Here is a 22,557-nt window from a genome sequence, read left to right on the forward strand (position 1 = left end):
AATAAAGAAAAAGACAGCAGGCAAACCACGTGTACTGAGAGCACAGCATACTTTATTCCCATGTCTGCAGATGAGTCTCCACCTCCTCCAGCCCTCCGAGGAGCCTTTCTCTCTGCTTAGCAGGAGGGTCTGAAGCTCCTGCGTGTCGTGTGTTCTGTGCTTCACAGAAGTGGGGCAGAGCCTTAAAACTGGCTCACCCACTGCTCAAATTTCCAGAAAATCGGAAAATAACTGATTCAGTTAAGTAACAGTTCCCAGGTAGTCGTGGCTTAATTGGCTCTCCTCTCCGCCTCAGAGCCCACTTTTCTGCCCAAACCACTGCAACTCACCCTCTTTCACACATCCCAAGTCCCAACTGTGAGGCATCTCAGACAGGCAGTACCACAAGAACCCCTACCGAAACCATCCCCAGCCAGCACTCCTGCCAACAAGGCCAGTTGGCAGGCACCTGCTAAGTCCTAAAGTGGTCAGCCCAGGCTGTGCCCATTTCAAGATCCAAACAATACTCTGTACTTCTCACCTTACTCCTGAGAAAGGGCCACCCTCCCTTAGTGTGACAGCCCCTGGGAGGAGGAGAACACAGTGTCTCTCTGGGACTAGCTGGGCACTCTACAACTAGAGCACAGGTATGGAGCCAGGCTTAGCTCTCCCTGCCCTTTGGACAGGACTCAGACCACACACACCCCTGGCTGAGGAACTGCCCCATTGCCCTTCCAGCCACTCCGCTCCACATCAGAAGTGTGCAGGGACCATGTGCAGAGGAGCAAAGGAGGCTGACTCCTTGGCTGGAGGAGAGATGACGTGGTAAGCCAGGGCTGATGAATCAGGGCAGAGCTGCTGGCTTAACAGCCCCTTTGAGCCAGCGTGGGAAGAACAAAGGGCCCCAGGCAAGCGGTGTTTTGGCTATTCTGAGCACTGCCTGGAGTGATGGAGATAAAGGGAGCAAGAGCCTATGAGGCTGGATGCAGGAGGCTGGAAACTGGAGATGCCAGCCGGTGGCTGGCAGGCAAGGCTCTGGGCTAATGTCCCAGAGATAGTTTCATTCAGTAGCTCAAACAGTTTTGGGGGAGAAGCCACTCACCCTCTGGCCTTTCAAAACAATGTTCACACGCTCCCAGCCTTCTTTAATTATATTAAATTCATGCCATCTCAGTGTAGGCCTAATCTTCCCCCGAATTCTATGTAAATGCTTCATGAAACTACTGTTAATGGGAACAGTATGTACCTGATATACGCTGATGGTATCGGGAGTGGGAGGAGCTGAGGGAACAGCTACTTCCTTTCCTGTGCCCTCTAGATCTGCTGATGAGGCCCAGGCGTAGCTAGTCAAAGCTGAGTACAGCCAATAAGGCCCCACCACCAGGCACATGCGGCCTCATAGTTTAAAGTTAGGATCCCGAGGAGCTGGACACCACAGGTGTGAGGTTTTCAGTCCCTTGGCAGCTGTCCTGGGAGCTGGCCCTACTCCTTGGGGATCTCAAACATGCAGAGGCTCTTATATTTCTGCAGAAGCTCATTCTTCGTCCTGACTTGCTCCCGGAGGCTGTGTAGCTGTTGCTGTTGCTGCTCAGGGCTCATGTGGATGCCGGGCATGGTGCCTATGAGCTTCCGCATCTCCTGGAACTTTGTTTTGAGCGCATTCAGGTCCTGGTGGAGATCTGGACTGTCCTTGTCCATGCTAGGGGCAGCAGGGGAAGTAGAAGGCAGTCAGTTATTAGCAGGTGCAGCTCATCTCCACCACAGCTTCTAGTTCTACACCCTCTGACACCTTCTGGAATGTTCTGTTTGACATGTCTAACCCGTGACTAGGTTGCCCACCCTAGAAGACAGGGATTGGTCGTTTTGGTTTTTTCTTGAGCTTTAAGTTAGATCATTAAAACATTCCCTTGACCAGCACACTTGACAAATCAGATACTTAAAGCTCTCGGCCCCACTGAGGGCAGGAACTGAGCTGGCTTCATCACAGGTGTCTTGCTGGTCCTGACCCCATACGTAGGACACTCAAGAAACAACTGTGGATAAAGAATGCTTGCACAAGTATGACAACTTGAGTTTGGAGCCACACCACCCATGGAATAGCAGGGGCTCACGTGTCTATAACCCCAGCTCAGGTGGGGTAGGGTATAGAAACAGGCAGATCCCAGAAGCCAACAAGTTAAAATAGCAAGCCTCAGATTCTGTACAAGGGCATACCGTGAAGGGTGACACGGGGCACCCAAAGTGCCCTCCTCTGGCTCTCTACCACACACGCACACACAAATTAAGTTTTCAAAACACCACCTGTCAAAAGAGTGAATGACTGGAAAGCAAGGCCACGGCCATGCTAAATGAATACACCATTACCAACCACCAGCTGACCGCTACCCAAAACAAAGAATCAAAACAAACTTGCTGACATACTCCACTCCACCTGACCTGAGCCGTTTCTAGGAGAGACTTTGTGAATTAGCAAGACCTTCATTTCACTGAGGTATGATGCTGGCTTGGGCTTTTGTTAATGTAAAGATGAATTCCCACAAAGCTAGTCATGAATTTAACTCAGCTACAGATCACTGGAAGTTCTTGGCAGACAGGCTCTCTTCTACCACAGTTCCGCAAATGCCTTCTTCTGGGTCAAGTCCATTTTGAAGGCAGATTGTTCAGATCCGTTCACAGCTATGATCCACTGCAAAGATCCCTATTCCAGCCATCAAACCAAAGGCAAAAAAAGAACAAAAACCCTAAGAACAACCGGGCAGTGCTGGCGCACACCTTTGATCCCAGCACTCAGGAGGCAGAGGCAGGAGAATATGAGTTCGAGGCCAGCCTGGTCTACAAAGCAAGTTCCAGGACAGCCAGAGCTGTTACATAGAGAAACCCTGTCTTGACCACTCCCAGCCCCCAAACCCAAAAACCCTAAGAACAAAAGAATCACCCATGGAAGCCAGGAAAGATGAGCTTTGAACAAGTCCCAGCTCAGAGCACAGACACTGGGGGCTGCCACTGATCAAGTGTTGGAATTTAAAATACTCTTAAGAAAACTGGCTCACATCACATAGAAGGACACAGTAAAAGCAAACAACAACAAACCCACAAAAACCAAAATGCGGAAGGAGGTTTATAGTAATATAGTTCCTGAAGCAAGCCTAACCAGCTCCAAAGCTCTGATTCGGAAAGGGAAGCATGGGCCATGTGTAAGACACTCGCTTCTGAAACCCTCCAGATATCCATTCTTTACCGGGTGAACTTTGGGGGAAGGGCGTAGATTTCAGGTAAGAAACAGAAAGGTAGGGAAAGCCACGGGGGGGGGGGGGGCTGTAGACCCCTGAAGTAGGCTGTTCACCTGCCCTAGTTGGTAGTGGTAAATGGAACAGAAGTCCTGGGGTGAGGAAAACACTATTCAGAACCCTGTTCAAACTAAGAGGGGACTTGTTATGCCAGGATGACAGTGAAATAGTGAAATCCCCAGGCCTAAAGAAAAGGGTCAGGCTTGACAGTGAGGGAACAGAAGTCGAGAGCTCTAAATGGGCCTGCCTTTGTGATCAACATTAGTCACCATCCAACTTTAGAAGGAAAAGGAGAGAGAGTAGGTCAGGAACGATGGAAATCATACAAACAAAGGCCAGTTAGAGCAGCACGGTTCCATCTACTGTGCGTCCTCAAAGAGTGGCGTGAATACTACAACCACAGGGGCACGGAGGGCAGAGCATCTTCCTAGCAGCCAGCACAGGCATTTAGGCACGAGTCCCAGGCTCGTGAACAAAAGTCTGGGAACAATGGGTGCATCTAAGAATATGCCCTGATTTCTCCCAATTTCTTTTTTGCACAGAAGCAAATTGGCAACAAGTGAGCAGTGTGTTCTCCAGCAATGCAGAAACAAGGGGAGGCCATGGGTCAGCAGGCCAGCCTGCTCTCACACTGACAGTCACTCTCCTCACCTCCAGGTACCATGACCTGGCTGCCTGCATCTTCCTACCACAGATTCGGTGCTCCTCAGGAGCATGCCCCACCTGTCCCTGCTGGCCAGCCCTCGGACTCGTGCCCCTCAGTCCTCTCTGTCCACAGTTTTCCTCCCGCTGGACTGACTCCTGTGGCTTTCACGTCCCCAGATCAAATGTTTCTCTTAAATATTAGTAGATGCTAGAGGGAAGAAATTAAAATAGCTATCAAGGCTTTAGAAAAGGGAAGTCCTTTTAGTCCCAAGTCCCAGAGCCACCTGTGTTAGCATATGATGTAAACTGCTGTAGATCATCTCAACATGTGCAGTAACACGCAACCATGTGTGTACTTTTGTTATCGTGGCAGAGCGTATCAAATATGGTTCTCATTCTTCTCTTTTCACTTAATCCATATTGGATGGAGGTATTTCTACATTAATATGCATTTGATTATATCGTGAAATTATTTACAGACCATCATCTGGGATGCTTGTAATTCATCAAAATGGCAATGGACATGGTATATTTGCATCTTTACATAAGTCTGCAAGTATTCTGGAAAGATAATGTCCTATGGGGGGAATTCTGGGTCAAAGGCTTTATATAATTTTTTTTTTTTTTTTGGTTTTTCGAGACAGGGTTTCTCTGTAGTTTTTGGTGCCTGTCCTGGAACTAGCTCTTGTAGACCAGGCTGGTCTCGAACTCACAGAGATCCGCCTGCCTCTGCCTCCCGAGTGCTGGGATTAAAGGCGTGCACCACCACCGCCCGGCCATAATTTTTGACATATATTGCCAGAATACTCTCTCAGCATAGCAACACACACCTATAATCCCAGTTTCTTAGGAGACTGAGGTAGGAAGACCAAGTTTGAGGCCAGTCCAGGAAGACCCCATTCCAAACATAAACATATCTCCTCAAAACTCATGACTGTCTCTCATCCCCTATTAGTGGCTACTTCCTGCCTAGCCGTCATCTGGTGTTCTCTGTGGTTCTGCCAGCACTCACCAGGTCTTTGGCACAGCGGCACTGGACTTCCCACACCGGCTTTCATTAGCCACAGGATTGCAGGGGTTTCCTTCTCTCCAGTGATCAGTTAGAGAAATCTGAAAAAACTGTCCTACAGCATGTCTTTGGGCTTGTTCCCTCACCCCCAGCAACTCCCACAGTCCTCTTTCCCAAGTCTAGCTCCTCCTCCAGCATCCAGATTTTCTCTGCAAACATCCACAAAGGGACTGCCATCTGCCTACCTGTCAACATCCATAATGGGACAGCAGCCCCCACCCACTAAGGCTGCCCTCTCCAATTCTCCCACTCATGTGTCCAGCCACTCTCCCTCCCCCACACTACTTCAGACAGCCACTGACACTGCTTCTTAGATATCCAAGTCCTCTCCTGCTCCCAATCCCTCTGTCCCACCCACTTTTAGAAATCCAAATCCTCATAGGTCACTATGGTGAGCTGTGGTGGCTCTACCCCAACACACCCACAGGGCCAACTGTGAAGAGACCACTGGGAGAGCACTCTTAACTTATTCTTCCCTGGACTCCTTCCCCAACAGCGCAGGGAGGCCGCCCCCATGGAGGCCATCAGGGCTGGGTCAGTTCTGCTGTGAGTCTGAGAACTGGCACAGATGCAGCTCTTCCCAGTAGTCTCCAGACAGGCTCTAAGGACACCCTTTCTGCTCCAGGACCCAGCGGAAAGAGTGGGCACTGGGTGGACACAGGGCAGCAGAACTGTGAATCCCAGACACGGCCTGTGGGGGCACTTCCTGCACAGTCCAGCAGGCCTCAGCTGGCAAGGAGCCTGTGTGTGGGAAGAGGCAGGTCAGCAACACCCTGTTCCCAGAACAGAGGTCTCGCTGACCTGCCTGGAGCAGGCGGGAGGGAGGCTTGCACTTATCATTTGAACTCCCAGTGCCAGCTTAACAAGGATGGTCTCCTGGACCCACTAGCAACCTAAGACATTTGACAGAAGTATGACATTTAGCAAAGCCACAGTGCGTAAGTATCCAAATGGAGACTACTAACCGGGTGGGCCAAGAGCGGCACACAGGCAGGGACACTTCACTTCAGAACTGGCAGGCTGGGACACTTAGTTTCAAACTCAGATGAGATGACTTTAAAGGCCATGCTTTACTCCTCCTTCTTGTCTATGTCCTTTGTAGCTACACCATAGACAAGGAAAGACCTCAAAGACTGGGGTTTATAGGAGTTCTTACAAGCATTTCCTCTCCTCATTCTTTCAAACTTCAAAAAATAGGCCTGGTGTAGTGGCGCATCCCTTTATCTCAGCACTTGAGAGGCAGAGGCAGGCATTTCTTTATGAGTTCAAGGCCAGCATAATCTACAGCCAGGGTTACACAGAGAGACTCTTTCTCCAAATAATAAATAGACAGCCTGTAAATTCTAATACTGCCATTCAACCCAGGGCTTCATGACTGGCAGGCAAGCACTAAGCCACTAAGTTACATTCTCAGTCTTCTTTTTTCTATTGCCTACAACGTAGAATGCCACAGGAAGTAAGCCAAGTAAGAACAAGAAGGAAAACTAGCTTAAGGAAAATAAATAAACCATAAAGAGCTCAGGACTGCGATACCTAAACACCAGAGAATAGATGTCTGGAAGTTCAGAAAACACTTGGAGACTGGGTATATGACTTTTGAAGGCAGCAATTCAAACATGAGTTAATATTTAATAACCAGGGAAAGGTGGCAGAAGAAAGTCCATCCAACCATTTACTCTCCACAAAAAGGTATCGTGGAAACATCTAAAAATTAAAAGTAAAAAATCAGAACCACAACAGTTGTACGAGGAGATCACTAAGACCTTTGTTTTGAGCTAGGTGTGCCATCCACACCTTTAATTCCAGCGTTCTGGAAGTAGAGGCTGCATATCAAGTTCCAGGACAGGTGACCAACACTACATACAGAAACCCTGTCTCAAAAACCAAAAATAAGTCAAAGACTTTGTTTTATTGTTGTTTTAGAACACTGGGGATAGAACCCAGGGCCTTGTACACGCTAGGCAAGTGCTCTAACACTGAGCCAAACCAGGTCCCAAAGCCTTTCTAAGCAAGATTCTGTTATGGTTTGGTACAAAATGTCTCCCACAGGCCGCTATTTTAAACACTTGGTGACACTGTTAATGGGAAGTTCTAGAAACTCTGGGGGTGGGAACAAAGCTAAAAGAATTAGGACACTGGGAGCATGTCCTTGGGGAGTATTTTGTCCCTATCCCTTCCTTGCCTTCTTTCTACTTCCTGGCCATCATGATGGATGATACCACTGTTTAGCCAAACTCTCCATCATGATGGACAAACACTCTCAGAGCCAAAATAGTCATCCTCCTATAGGTTTTTCTACCATGTGTTTTTGTCACATGACAAGAAAAGGAACAACCACAGACTCATACTCAGAAGCTGTGAAGGAAAAGCTGAGCAAATCTGATTACATCAAATCACAATTTTAAGTAGGGAAAAAAAAAATCACTGCGACCATCACCAAAGACAAAAAAAGTCAACAGCCTGGTAATTTACATCTGGAAGGCAGAGACAAGAAGCTCGGCTCAACAGAAGCACAGGAAACTAGAGGGGCGGGTATGTAAAACAAGAATAGCAACAAAAAATTAAATTTGCAAGCCAGATTTGACGGTACACGCCTTTGAATCCAGCACTCAGGAGGCAGAGGCAGGTGGATCTCTCAGTTGGAAGCTAGCCTGGTCTACATAACAAGTTCCAGGCCAGACAGAGCTACAAAGTGAGACTCTGTCTCAAAACAAATTAAAACTGCATACAGATGAAAAGAAGGCATACTAAAATGTACCAACTGGTTACATTTCTGACCTATCTATCAGACTAGCCAGTTAAAAGTTTAATGGCAGCAGCAGAGGTATGGAGGAAAGAAATATACTGGTAACAAAGCATCAATCGACGCATTTCCCCAACCTTGCTAATAGTGACTGGAATGTTATATTCACATACCACATCAGTAGCAATTTCTCGAGACTCTAGAGAACTGAGAAAGGGCAGACCCAGGTACTCATTCCGGCTCCAACTACAGGAGCAGCGCGCGTGTGCACCTGAGTCGAGTCCATGACTGATGACTCACTGCTACACAGAATATGTACAGATCTGGGAGAGGGAGGCAGTGGAGAGTGGAGAGAGATTACTTCCTACTTTCCATCTGTGGGATCCATCTTTAATTTGTCTTAGTGCTTCTTAGGTGGCAGATTTACAGGCCACTTCAGGTTAACAGAGTTTGCAAGTTAACTGACGTAGTCTGATCTGAAGTTTCGAGGAGTCAGCTAAAAAGATGAAACGAGCAACAGCTGTCAAAATAGAAACTGCATGTCCCCTGCTTCAGGGGTTCCATGGAGAGGATTTACCTCACTATAACCTCGTGCAGAGGACTTCATCCCAGCATGGTGCCTGCTGCACAAGTGAAAAACCAAAATGCCTGCATGTGAAGACCAGCTGCATGTCCGATGGGATTCTCTGTAGCTCCCTCAGTGAGACAGACTTTTACATGTGCACAGGATGGAATCTAAGAAAATGGCACATGACAGCCTGGTCCCCAGTTCTATGACTTTCTCAAAAGAAACACACGCATATAAACCCAAAGAAGAAACTTAAGGTATTCCCAGCAGCCACACTTGTACTGGCAACTGTTCCTTTTGTTAATTAAACCTCCCTTATGATGTAATTGATGCTGAGCTCTTTAGGAGAACGAGGTTACGTGCTGTACTTGAGACTTTCCACCCTTCCTTCTCCCAGAAAAGGACGATACATAACTCAAGGAGTGCTGAGGAAGCACAGAACAAGACATCAGAGCCTGGCAGAGCCACCCTGGACCAGTAGGCCTGCTGCTGGTCCCCGTCCCTGACTCTCAGCATGTAAGATCTGCTGGCAGCTTAGTCCTCCAAGAATAAAGGAAATGCTGCCCTCACTTTCCTGGCTCCTCTACAATCTCCCTCCTTCCTTGGATTGTGCTAAGCACATCACACTGAGCAATGACCTCAGGAGTCACGAGTGCACAGCTTTCCTCCCCTACCTTCTGCCCTCTTGTACTATCAGACTTGTAGGTGGCATCACCCACTATGAGCTGCAACCCCAGGCTCCTAAATCCTTTCCTCCCCCTGCCCCAGGCATAGTCCTAATCTCTTTTCCTCACCGACCTAAAAACTCACCCAACACCCCAGAGATTCAAACTGGACTTACCCTTCTTCATGGAGACAATACCAGTTGGCCTCTCTGGGTCCTGTCTTTCTTTTTATTTTGAGACAGGGTTTTTCTGTGTAACAGTCCAGACTATCCTGGAACTCTCACTCTGTAGACCAGGCTGGCCTTGAACTCAGAGATCCACCTGCCTTTGCCTCCTACCCGCTGGGACTAAAGGCCTGCACTACCTCCACCCCGGGGTGGGGTGGGGGTGGGGGTCCTGTCTTTCTCACTACAGTTTCTTTTCTGTGCCTAGTAGCCAGTACTGCTAGTCACATAGTTACAAGTGAGCTGCTAAACGCTGAGTAGGATGACCAGAACTGGATGTTCTTGAAGGCGGCTTTTCTCCCCAGAATCTTTTCCTTTCGGCTGGTCACACACTTCAGGAGGTTTCCTTATTCTCTCTGCCAGGTTAGCAGCCACACTGTTGAGGGGCTCATAACCTATTTTCAGCTGGCTTCCCTTCCCAGTCCTGAAGTATGCTACGTGTCCTACACTGAGTCTGGTTTATTTCTTGCCAAGGATCAATCTTTGGCAGAGCAATGCTTTTACTGTCTACAAGGTGGAAGACGGGTATTACCTGCTTTAGGCAAGGGTGCGGGTCAGGACTGTGGGTGCGTCCTCCTTAGACTTCCCCTGTTCTTAGACCGCCTTCCTTCACACTGCTTACAGAGGTGTGGGGAGGGCCACTGTTAAGGAAGCTGCTTCAGGGTCAGTAGGTGAGTTAGCCCCCTTGTGTCCTTTTAGACAAGCCCATGTGGTCAACCTGCCATCTTTCACAGGCATGCACCTTAGAGCTCTCCCAGTTCTATGAGAAGCAGAGTTGGTTGCCCAAGGCTACCTAGCCACAAGTCAGAGCTGTAGTTTGAACCCATTATTCCTGGCTGGTCTGGAACTAGACATGTAGACTAGGTTGGTATCAGTTTCAGAGATCAGCCTTAGTCTCCTGAGTGTTGGGATTAAAGGTATGCACCACCACGTCCAATTCAGATCTACTGATATATAGAGACAGGAAAATTTCAGCCTGGGAAGACTATTCATAAAGATGGTAAGGCAAGCCTCAGCATACAAACTTGAACTCAGACCCTCTGACTTCACAGCATGTTTTTGGTACATCTCACTTCCTGTCACCAAGGCTAGCCCAACCCAAGTGCTCTGCTGGCTTGGGAACATCTGTTCTGCAGCATGGGTGATTGTGCACCTGTGATTTAATTAATCCATGTATATCTGGGTTACTCTGGGTAACCCCAATATTCCAGCATTGCCCTGAGATGGTCAGGGTTTTTGTTTGCCTTCCTCTTTTCCGTCTCACCTATGTATCTGCCAAAAGCTAACACAGAGGACAGTCTGCCTTACCCTACATACAGGATGTTCATGTTGTCTGACGCCAAGAGAACAGTCCAATGTGAGACCCGAAGCTTTGCAGTCACTTGAAAAGCTGCAGATGAGCACTGCGCCTGCTGTGTTGTGTCAACTTGACAGAGTTGGCAGACAGGAGGAAGCCTCAACTGAGAAAACACTTCCACAAGGTCAGGCTGAAGGCAAGACTATGGAGCATTTTCTTAATTTGCGATTGATATGGGAGCGCCCAGCCCATGGGTGAGCCACCCCGAGGATGATGGTCTTGGATTCTAAGTAAGAAAATACACTGAAGCCGGGCGTGGGAGCTCACACCATTAATCCCAATGCTCGGGAGGTAAAGGCAGATGGATCTCTGAGTTTGAGGTCAGACTGGTCCATAAATAGTTCCAGAATTGCCAGGGCTATGCAGAGAAACTGTCTCCAAAAACCAGAAGAAAAAAGAAAACACAGAAAAGGAAAGCAGGTTGAACAAGCAGGTCAGTAAGCAGCCCTTCCATGGCCTCGGCAACAGCTCCTGCCTCCAGGTTCCTGCCCTGGCTTCCCCCAGTGATATGGATGTAAAAGCCAAACAAACCATTTCCTTCACAATCTGCTTTTGGTCATGGGGCTTCATCACACAACAGTAACCCTAGCTAAGGCGCAACTCCAGTGAAGTTGGCTATTAAGATTTCTAGGCCAAATGGCAATTCCTTATCAGCAAAACATCAAAGGGCACGTTCATAAAGATGACTGGAATTGTAATCTTGTCTTAATTTACTTTTAGTATTTAATGGTTTAGTAGAGGTTACACCTACTGTCCTGTGGCTATCCAGTCATCCCTGAATAACCTGGTCAATTCCAGATCATACATACAGTAATAGTCTAATGGTTACAATGTAACCAAAACCTTCCTTTGCCTAGTGGCACAGAAGCAGGGGTAACACCACAGCAGAATGCATCACTCATACTAGTGTGAAGGAAAAAAACTAATTATTGCCAGGTATAAAAGGATAGCATATACAATTACAGGTAGTGTCTAATCTTTGATGATAATAATAATGTCACTAGTTTCTGCATTTACTGTAATGAACTTTTTACGGTGATTTTAAAGCACACCCCCTCCTACGAAAAGATTCACGGTTGCTAGGTGTAATGGTGCACACCTGTAGCCCCAGCACTCAGGAAGCTGAGATAGGAGGATCAAAAGGTCAAAGGTAGTCTGGGCTTTGTAGCAAAACCCTCTCTCAACAAAATTCCCCCTTTTAACAGAATGTCCTAAGACACAGCAGCAGCTTTTATATACCCTATGTTACTAAGACTCTTTTTTTATTTATTATGTATGTGTGTGTGGGGGGGGTGTTATTCAGGTCTGTGAATGCCTGTGAGTGTGCAAGCGGGCATGCTGAAGCAGGGTGTCTTTTTCTGTGGCTCTTCACTTTACTGCTTTGAGACAGGGTCTCACGGTTAATGGGAAGTTCATAGTGTCTGCTAGGCTGGCTGGCCACAGCTCTCAAGATGTGTTTGTCTCTGCCCTGAAATGCTGGGGCCACAGGGCATGAGCATCCATGACTGCTTTCTATGTGGATGCTGGGGATTCAAGCTCAGGTCCTCTTGCCTGCACAGCAAGTGTTCTCACCTGCCAAGCCATCCAACTCTCTTACTGTTACCAAGAATCCTGGCAGCACCAAGAGGCCCCAGGGAGTGACTGTCCTGTGCCACCCGAGTTTATCAAAACACACTTGAGATGAGAATGCTTGCACAACAGTGTCCCTCTTGGAAGTGGCACAAATGTATACGGAGAGTAACAAAAAAATACGTAAGCCATCTTGCAGACTGGAGACTGTGCCAAAAAAGACGGCACCCGCATCCTTTAATATCCTGTGAAGGTTAATACTGGGACATAATCATTTGGAGCAACTTCCGTGTCTTTGTTTCAAATGTTTTCTAGCATTACCCCCTCCAGTTTACTTTTTTTTTTTTTTTTTAGTTTTTCAAGACAGGGTTTCTCGGTGTAACAGCTCTAGCTGTCCTGGAACTCATTCTGTAGACCAGGCTGGCCTGGAACTCACAGAGATCAGCCTGCCTCTGCCCCCTGAGTGCTGGGATTAAAGGCGTGTGCCACCACCGCCTGGCTCCCTATCCAGTTTTAAAAAGGCTTGTTTTACTCTGCTTCTATTGGGTAAACCCTGTGCCAATAAATCGCTGGTTCCTTTCCGGTGTACATCTGTAGTAGTTAATAGTGTCACACAGGTAAAGATGTTGCCTACCACTGAAAAGGGAACTGTGTACAAGGCGAGAATCTCGCATCTGAATATCTAAAATTCCCAATATTAGAAAACTTTTAAGGGCCCACATAATGGTACAAGTGGGAAATTTCACACTAGGACTCATATAAACAACCAAAACGGAAGTATATTAAAACTATCGTATAAAACTGCCTTCAGATGGCAGGGCATGGGGGCACACGCCTTTAATCCCAAGACTCGAGTAAGGCAGAGGCAGGCGGGTCTCTATGAGTAAAAAGCCAACCTGGTCTACAGCGCGAGTTCCAGGACAGCTATGGCTACACAGAGAAACCAGGTCTCGAAAAACAAAAACAAATTCCCTTCAGACTATATGTGTAAGGACTTGAGACCTAACCCCAAGACGCCGCGGGATCTGGAATGTAAACAAGAGTGCACCGCAGAACCTGTGAATTTGCTCAGTCTGTGGGCTCACCCGGGTGCACAGTGTAACTCTCCAGGCTCTGGAGTTTGCTGAACTCACAAGGCGACTGTGTGGCCCCTCTGGGAAAACGGGGCGTAGCCCAGAGCGCCCAGGCTTCGGCTGCTCGGACCGAACCAGCAACATTAGAGGCCGGGAAAGTTGGTGTCCTGACCTCTCCTAGGCCCTTACCATTTGATGACATTGTGAACCAACGGTAAAAAGGAGTAATTCTCCTCCTTCACGCCTGCGGGGGACTGAGACCGCGGAGCCGGCGGTGGCGGGAGCGCGGCGACCGGTAGAGGCTGAGGCGGCGGCTTGGACTCCGGTAGCAGCTCGGGCGGTGGCTGCAAGGTATCTTCGGCCTGTCTCCCACCCGCCACCCCGGAGGAAGCCATGGTACCAAGAGTGCGGTGGCTGCCGAGAGTCGCGGGATGCTTGCGTCACAGCTGTGCGCCCGAGAGACCCGGCGGGAAAAAGCTTTGAGCCTGCGCCCAGGGCGCAGGCGAAATTGTGTTGCTAGGCGACAGGTGTCAGGACAACTAAATTAAGTAGTCAGGAGCAGGGGGCCTAGTTCAGTCATCTTTTCCCAGTTCACATGACAGGGAAGGGTCAGAACACCAACGAGGACCGCTCCCCCATCCCGGGACTGGAAAGAAGAACGGATGACGCCAGTGAGCCTCCCCGTGAAACTGGGACGGAGGCAGCGATCATCTAGATGACAAGGACCTACGCTTCTTTGTGTCATGCCATTCTCCAGGAGGGCCCCTGACTGGTGACAACAAAACACACCATACAAACACATTGTCTCTCCAGGTCCCACAAGGCTACCAAGGGAGAAATTAATCGTTCTTCAAGTATTTAGTCTGCATCTAGCAGGTGCCAGACTACATATGTTTTTAAGACTCTAAAATCTTGGGCCAAAGTGGAGGGGGGGTGTACTTCTGATAGGTATTATTCTTCTCAAGACGACTATAACACGGAAGCTGTGTTATGTATTTCTGGGCAAGGATGACAGAGATCCTGCTCTTGACTAACAAAAGACAGAAATTAGTAAGGCTATTAACTAGGAGAGGCTGGCTGTCCTCCGTCAACCCCCATGTCAGTAAAGAGAGGCAAAGAGCCCACGTCCTGGAAGCAGAAAGGAACAGGAAGGGGCTGGAGAAATGGCTCAGTTGGTTAAGAAGAGTGCTCACTGCTCTTCTAGAGGACCCGGGTTTGATTCCCAGGACCCACAAGGCAGCTTACACCTATCTGTAACTTCAGTTCCAGGGAATCTGACACCCTCACAGGGACATACATACAGGCAAACACCAATGAACACAAAATAAAAAATAAATCATGAAAAAAAGGGAACAGGAATGTGGAAGTCACAGTGGCCAATCCCAAGTAGAGCAGGGACATCTGATTTCAGCCGCCTTGGGCAGGGCTTTTGCAGCCAGATCTTCCAGAAATGGAATGCTGGAGGTGTTTTGAGGTTTTTAAGTTATGGGTCTCAGAACTGTTTTCTTCTGAGCTGCAAAGAGTGTCCCAAACAGAGGAAGTAGAGGAAGTGTGGGGAAAAGAATAATTGCAGTGTTGCATAAAGAAACTCAGAAACAAAGTGATATTTGACAAGGTGATTTCCTTTTGAAAAAATGACCACACCAGAACCCAAACCAAAACAGCAAAAGTACTCAAGAAAATGCCCACTGCCTTTTAGCCCTGACTTAGGTGGAGACTGCATTCCACCCCATTGGTGGGGCACGGTAGCGCCTGCATTACAGGATGGCACGCAAGCTGGAAACTAAGCTGGAGACTTAACACACACGCACACAGACAGAAAAACGAGTCATCCTTGATACAAGAATGCCAACTTTGTTGTGCTCCAGGGAAGCTTTTATAGGGATCCTTAACTGATAGCCACGCCCCAGCTCTCAGGATCTTTCGGCTTCAGGCTCACCAGAACCCACTCCTCTGCCATCAGGATCTCGTGCTCAGAGCAGCTGCAGGCACAGGTAAACAAGTTGTTTACAAGAAACTCAGAGTCTGGTGGTCTGCTGTCCCCAACAGGACACAACGTCACAGTATGACATGATGGGCTAGTTACCCAAAAGGGGCGGGGATCCAGGAAATATAAGCCCTTGTGGGACTAAGTGTCTTTGACGGAAAAATGTTTCTCACTGCATGAAACTGTAGGGCTTCCTTCTAACCCAGGACCTCTCCACCCAAGGGGAGGTTCCTATGTCTTGGCAGAAAATGGAGGTCTGTTGAAATTAGAACAGATGTGCCAGAAGAGAGGAGACACCTCTAGAGACCTCTGGAGGAAAGTACGGTAAGATAGCAGTTATCACTACCACTCTGGAATGAAAGTGACAATAAATAATTAAGACCCTCCTCTAATCCCCTGAGAAACTCTGGGATGGACACTTTTATTCTATTTGAGAAGGAAACTGACATTAACAAGGGTTCTAATAGCAGCCCCAGGATCACAAGGTCACAGAGCTTCCCTGACACCGAGTCTATGGTCTAAAAATCTACCATTTTAGGTGATCTCGGGTTCTCCCTAATCTGTAACTTTATAATTCCAAGTGTTAACGATTTTATGCAGAATTCAAAAAGCAATCTAGTAGCCACCAATAATATCCTCATGATATGTCATCCCCCCACAATGTGTTTTATAACTTAATTACAAGCCCCAAATTTATCATTGGCAGAATGAGGGCATCTCTTTAAAAAACTCAAGTTATAAATAGATATGGCTAAAAAACAAATTGGGAATGTAGGAAGCATGAATAAGTATGGCGCATTGACAGTTTGCCCTAAAAATAGTTAATATAATTAGTGGCAAAGAATAGAGCTGACTTCACAACATTGGAAACAGATGTCAGAAAAATGCTCCCTATTCTGGCTTCATTAAAGCTGAAATTGCTGAAATAAGTGTGTGTCTGTACATCCATGCCGATGAAAGTTAGAAAAGAGGGGTACCACTGAGATACGGAGAGATTGTGTGAGAGGCCTCACCCAGTTAAGCTGCGGCTGGACCTTCTTGGGCAGGTTTACATGGCTTCTCAGGGTACCTTGTTCCATCAGGTTTGTGGCTAAAAGGCCAGGCTTGAGCAGCCTGCCTGCCTGGTATGACTTTGGACAGTTGTTTAGCTTCACTTAGCTCCATAGCATCATAGGAAATCTGAGTGGGTTTTTTATGTATTGCAATAGCAGGACTGTGTCTCCAAAGTTCGTGTGTGAGAAACATCCCGATGGTCAAGGGTAGCACCTTTATGCGTCATTAGTTGAGTCACATGGATGAGTTCATGTTACTTTAGAAATGAATTCTCTTGAAGGGACTAGGCTTGCCCTAAGAGCATGTTCTGCCCCCTCTTGTTCTCTAGTCACACAATGCCTATTGTCATATTATGACAGTGCCGTAAGCCCCATGGACAAACATGGCTCCTTAACCTTAGCCTTCTCAGCCTCTGCAGCTGTGCACAAAAATCTCTTCATTATTAATCATCCAGTCTGTGCTTTGCTAGAATACAAAGTGTTCTAATACTTGGGATAATTATCTGTGTGAAGTAATATAAAATGTATTCCCACTTGCATGTGGGGCGTTCTTCCTTTTCCTGTTAACAAAACCTAGATTGGCAACAGATTAAAATATCATCAGGGGCTCAGGGGTTACAAGCACTGGCTGCTCCTCCAGAGGACGTTGGTTTGATTCCCAGCATCCACTTGGGCAGTTCACAGCTGTGTGTCACTCCAGTTCTGGGAGACATGATGCGCTCTTCCAGCATCCACGGTCACGAGGCATGCAAATGATGCACAAACACACAGTAGGCAAGACACCATGCAATGAAAGCTAGAATAAATTGTAAATAAAATGAAAAGACACCCAAAGTTAATGCTTCTAAAACATCATCTTAATTTATTAACTAGGACTTCATTTTTTAAAAAATATTTATTTTTATTTCATTTATATTGGTGCTTTTTCTACATGCATGTCTGTGTGAAGATTCTAGATCCTCTGGAACTGGAGTTACAGACAGTTGTGAGCGCCATGTGAGTGCTGGGAATTGAACCTAGCTCCTCTGGAAGAATAGCCAGTGCTCTTAACCACTGAGCCATCTCTCCAGCCCCGTTAGCACTCTCCTGTAGAAATGCCGCATTCACCACAGATGGAAGGTTCAGGGTCTTTCAGTTCAGCAGTCTAGAAATAAAAAACAAGTGAAGTCAATAGCGTATTTTGTTTATCGTAGTATAAAAACTATTATCATTTCAACAAAAAACGCTAAAAATCATTACTAAGGTGCTTATCCTATTTATCACACTGTCTTTGAAATCTGCCGTGTATTTTCTACCCATGTCCCATCATCTCCCTTTGAACCAGCCACATTTCAAAAGATCTGTAACAAAACGTGGCAAGTGGTGCCCCCACTGGGTGGTGTACACATACCAAAGACATGGCCACAGGCAGAGTTCACCATCACAGTAGTAGAATTGGTGGAAGAACCAAGTGGCACAAGTGTTCCCTAAGCAGTGTGTTACAACCAAGTCTGTACTGCCCCCCGAAACACGTCTGGGCAAAGCGCATCTGACTTCAAAGGGAAAAGACTGGTTTTGCCACACATGTTCAGGGGTTTAAAGCAGCCATTCTCAAACTGTAGCTCATGACCCCCAAGGACCACTGGAAAACACAGATATTTACATTATGATTCATAACAGTAGGAAAATTACAGTTATGAAGTAGCAATAATAATAATTTTATGGCTGGCAGTTGGTGGCACACGCCTTTCATCCCAGCACTCGGGAGACAAAGGCTAGTTCCAGGACAGGAACCAGAAGCTACAGAGAAACCCTGTCTCGAAAAATCAAAAAAAAAGCCATAATAATAATAATGATAACAGCTATTTTTTGTTTTTTTCAAGGTAGGGTTTCTCTGTGTAATAGCCCTAGCTGTCCTGGAACTAGCTCTTGTAGACCAGACTGACCTCGAACCCACAGAGATCCGCCAACCTCTGCCTCCCCAGTGCTGGGATTAAAGGCGTGTGCCACCACCGCCCAGCAACTATTATTTTTTCACCATGGCATGGGGAGCTGTGTTAAAGGGTCCCAGGATCAGGAGGTTGAGAAAGGCTGTGTTAGAGGGTAACCAATTGGCCTTCTTGCCTTAGGGGCAGCTGTGAGACAAGGAACGCTACAGGGTGTAGCAAAACGGTCACCTGATGGCCAAAATGCAAAGGTGAGAAAAGAGGAAGATGGGACCAAGGGCTCACAATCACCCCTTTAAGGGAACTACTCCAGGTGCCAGAAGGCCTCCCATTAAAGCATCTGTCTATATAGCACCAGAGGCTGGGAGCTAAGCTTTTAACACACGGGCCTCGAGGGCACATTTATCCAACCCATAGCATTATGTAAATGTTTATGATATGAAAAATCACACCACATATTATCCCTAGACACAGGCATGTGTGTGTGTGTGTGTGTGTGTGTGTGTGCGCGTGCGCGCATGCGCGCGCGCACTGAACAAAAGGAACTGAAAGAGCCACCCCCACCCACTAAAGGGACAGAGAATTGGAATTTGGTACATAGGGCAGGCACAGCAATATTTGTTGAAGTAGTTTGTTTCTTTCATAAGTTGCAAGGGGAGGGGCTGGAGGACCCAACTTCAATTCCCAGCACCCATAAGCATCTAAGGCTCTCTTCTGACCTCCTTGAGCACCCACATGCATGGGTATACGCAGAAACAGAGGTACACTCACATCCACAAAAATAAATTATATGGGACTTAGCCTACAGCCTGTGACAAGTTAGCCTGCCTTCCTGCACCTCCGTTTCTCTTCTGCAGATGGACCTAAGAGCACCGCTGCTTTAGAGCTGCTCTACCAATTACTGGAGCAAGTGTTTGCAGCTACGTGATTAGTGCTAGGTGCACAGCAAAGTTCTTTTCAGCTTCAAACAGCCTCATTGAGAGGAAAGGAAACCAAACCCAGACTCGAATGTTCAAAGAGCTGCTGCATCCAAATACCTAAGAGTTTGCTTGTGTTATCCCAAAACACTCTTGTCTCCCTCAGATGCCATCAGCACGTGATGGGGGCTTCTTTAACTGAGCGTGTTCCTACCTGTGATTCCTTTTTTCCTATTTTTTTATCCTGATATGTTGGGCAGGTGGGGAAAGCTTTGCTTTTTGTGAAGCATTTTTAAGCAATCATAGCTCAAGTGAGAGGTAGTTCTATGTGTGTCGAGTTGACCTGTAATCTGTGAGCTGTTGCTGACCCTTGGATGAATTGTTTGCCCCAGCCCACCCAGCCTCCCTGTTAGTTTTCTTCCTTTCTGTTCCTCTCAGTCACTTCTGTTATGGTTTTGGTCCCTTTAAGAGACAAGCCACACCCACTCCCCTCCCCATCCGCTGAGGCAGGCTGATCTTCAGCTTCCGGCCTGAGCTCGCTCTCTTTTTCATCTTCCTCTCAGAGAGGCAGTTTCGCTTCTGCCTCTCTCCCCACTTCTCTGCTTCCCCCCCTTCTCTGTCTCTTTCTCTTCTTCTCTCTTTCTCTCTCTCCTCCTCTCTCTCTGTCCCCCCCTTCACCCTTCCTCCTCCATAACCCCCTGAATAAACATTCAACCTCACCCTGCATGTCTTGTCTATCCATGTTTCTGTCTTCTGCCCGCCCGCCATGTGTCTCCCTGCCTGGTACCAGCCATTGCTGGGGGACCAGCAGCCGTCTCTGCCTGGGTCCTACTGCCTGCTGCCACATGGCCCGCCACCACTGCTCTGAGACCAGCAGCCGTCTCTGCCTGGGACTGGCTGCTCCCAGGGCCCCGCTATCTGCTGCCACACGGCCCACCACCACCACCGCTTGGGCCGCTGCTCTGGGACCGGCAGCCATTTCTGCCTGGGACTGGCTGCTCCCAGAGCCCACTGTCTGCCACCACATGGCCCGCCGCCAGCATTTGGGACCTACAGCATTTCTGCTGCCTACTGCCATGGGGATCTTGGAGCATTTTTTAAAAAAAGAACAACAACTTCCCCTTACCAAAGAGACTCCACCATCCTGACGTCCCCAGAAGCCCTCGTGTGCGCATCATTCAGCACAGAAAATCAGACTCTATTTCTATTAGACTCAGAAAATGTTCTTTTAGTCCCTTGCTCTCCTTTTTGCTATTTTTCACCCAGTTTCCCTGCATTTCACCAAACAACTTTTAGTAGAACTCAAGCAAGACCATTCCTTCCAGGAACCAGTTTCGTCTAAAGTGGTTTGTTATTGTTCTGAGGTCATACTCCTGAGGTTTTTTTTACCAACTCATTTTCATTCAAATCATTGGTTAGCCAAGCCTTTTTTCCCTGGATGCTAACTGCTCCAAAGCTTCAGCCTCCATTTTTTCTGTTAACCCTTAAAGAAACAACCACCCTTCTCTAGTTGTCTTTTCTCGCTTGTCACCCCACCCCCACCCCCACCCCCGCCTTGTTGGAATCCTGTAACTTTCCCCTGGACCCTCAGCTCCAGTTTTGAAACGACAGAGCACATGCTCACATGGAGGAGCTTTAAACCCCCAGCTGCTCAAAACGTGAATTCTAACCTAAAACCAAACCTGATGGTGCAAGAGGAACGGCGAAGGGTGAGGGCACAGGGAGCACCCCGCAGGTACCAAGGTGGTCGGCCCTGTGGCTAGGTGGTCAGACTCCCGGGATAGCAGGGAAGACCATGGGTGTTCAGTGTGTATCTCTAAAGCTATAGAACTGAAAGGAAGGCTGAGATGCGCCTGCCTCAGGCTCTCACCTCCTTCTGAAGCTTCCTTGAACACACAGCCTTCCAGCTTGGCAAGCCCCACTCCACCCCACCCCTGTGCCCCTGCTCCCAGCCACTGTGCACCTGCCTGCTTGAAAGGACAGGATGCTCACAGCCCTCTTGCCACACTGACACTGTTTCGTTCTTTATGTACAAATGCCACACAGAGCATCGAGAGAGTGGTGCCCTCCCTTTGCCTGCCTTTCTCCCTTCCTCTTTCCTTCCCTCTCCTTCCTCCTTCCTTCTCCTTCATGGTCTTGATATAGAAGAAACTCAAAATAATATAATTATGTCATAAAGGATATACTAATAGATTTGCTTAGGAGATATTAAACCACACAAAGTAGAATTCAGCTAAGGAAACATTGTCTCCAAAATACCCCAAAGGTAAAGTAGTGTGTTCATCAGACCTGTTAGAAATAAACAAAATTAGAATGCTAAGCTGTAAATGTTTGTTCACTGGGACTGACCAACTATTAGGCTCATCCTATATCAAAGAACCTGCCTCAAAAGGGCAGCCTAAGTGTGCAATGTGGGGTCACAACCACCATTGAGTCCTGGTCTGTTGTGGACTATTACTTTAACTAGGCAAAGGTGTGTTACATTTGTTTATGCTGTGGACTATTCCTGTAACTGTGTAAAGGTGTGTCACATTTGTTTATCTGTGGAATATTTCTTTAACAGTGTAAAGGTGTGTCACATTTGTTTATCTGTGGAATATTTAACAGTGTAAAGGTGTGTCACATTTGTTTATTTGTGGAATATTTCTTTAACAGTGTAAAGGTGTGTTATTTTTGTTTATGCTGCATTATGTAAAGATGCGTTGCTATTGTACCTTGCCTGCCTAGGGCACCTGACTGGTCTAATAAAAAACTAAATGGCCAGCAGCCAGGCAGAAGAGGGATAGGTGGGGGCTGGTGGGCAGAGAGAATAAGTAGGAGGAGAAATAAGTAGTAGGTTAGAGAGAGAAGAAGAAAATGAAAGAGAAAGACAGGGACACACCCAGGGTCAGAAGTCAGACAGCTGCTAACTAGACATGAGAAGTAGTAAAAGACAGACATACAGAAGAAAAGAAAGATTAAAATGTAGCAAAAAAATACTAGGCAAAATGTAGATGAAGAGAAAAAGGTTAAGTTATATGAGCTAGTGGGACAAGCATACGATAAAGCCGAGCATTCATAACTAATAAGTAGTCCCCATGTCATGATTTGCGAGCTGGTTGGTAGCTCAAAAGAAAAAGTCTGGAACATTTGGTGTTGAACATGGGGCCTGAATTTCCGCATAGGGCCCGAGATAGCTTTTCCTTTATTATCTCTAAATGCATGGAGGTGTTTCTCACTGGAAATTATATTATTTTGTCACAGTCTTCCCCTCCTTTCCTTTTGCTCTCTCAGCCCCTCCTCACTTTCCCCCTTCCCTCTCTCCCTTCAGGGTACAGGCTTGCTACAGAGCCCAGGATAGCTTGAACTTTCATCCTCCTGCCTCAAGCCTCCCCAACCGCTAGACTCCCAGGCATGTGACGCCTGGCCTGCTGAGAGAGTTTTATGTAGGCTTACTTCCTCCTCACACACTCTGAACTGTCTGGACTTCTGGTCGGGGCTGGGGTGGGCTAGAGACC

At 47.4% G+C, this 22,557-nt stretch overlaps 1 protein-coding gene across 1 annotated transcript; it reads right to left on the bottom strand.

Annotated features, from left to right (window-relative positions):
- Positions 1-32: 32 nt before the first annotated feature.
- Med9 (mediator complex subunit 9) lies at positions 33-13,611 on the bottom strand. The gene is made up of 2 exons (XM_075992349.1): positions 13,369-13,611; positions 33-1,678 (listed from the first exon to the last, which is right to left on the bottom strand). The coding sequence occupies exons 1-2, from the start codon at positions 13,572-13,574 to the stop codon at positions 1,462-1,464; spliced, it is 423 nt and encodes a 140-aa protein (XP_075848464.1). The 5' UTR covers positions 13,575-13,611; the 3' UTR covers positions 33-1,461.
- Between the last annotated feature and the right edge of the window lie 8,946 nt (positions 13,612-22,557).

This window comes from Microtus pennsylvanicus, chromosome 11 (genome assembly GCF_037038515.1).
Source record: "Microtus pennsylvanicus isolate mMicPen1 chromosome 11, mMicPen1.hap1, whole genome shotgun sequence".
Taxonomy (NCBI): Eukaryota; Metazoa; Chordata; class Mammalia; order Rodentia; family Cricetidae; genus Microtus; species Microtus pennsylvanicus.

Bases quoted from the DNA above. Each gene is read 5' to 3' on its own strand.
- Med9 (XM_075992349.1), bottom strand. From the start codon at position 13,574: ATGGCTTCCTCCGGGGTGGCGGGTGGGAGACAGGCCGAAGATACCTTG. The intron at 1,679-13,368 runs GTAAGGGCCTAG...TGCTGCCCCTAG, and splicing joins GTTCACAATGTCATCAAATG to CATGGACAAGGACAGTCCAG.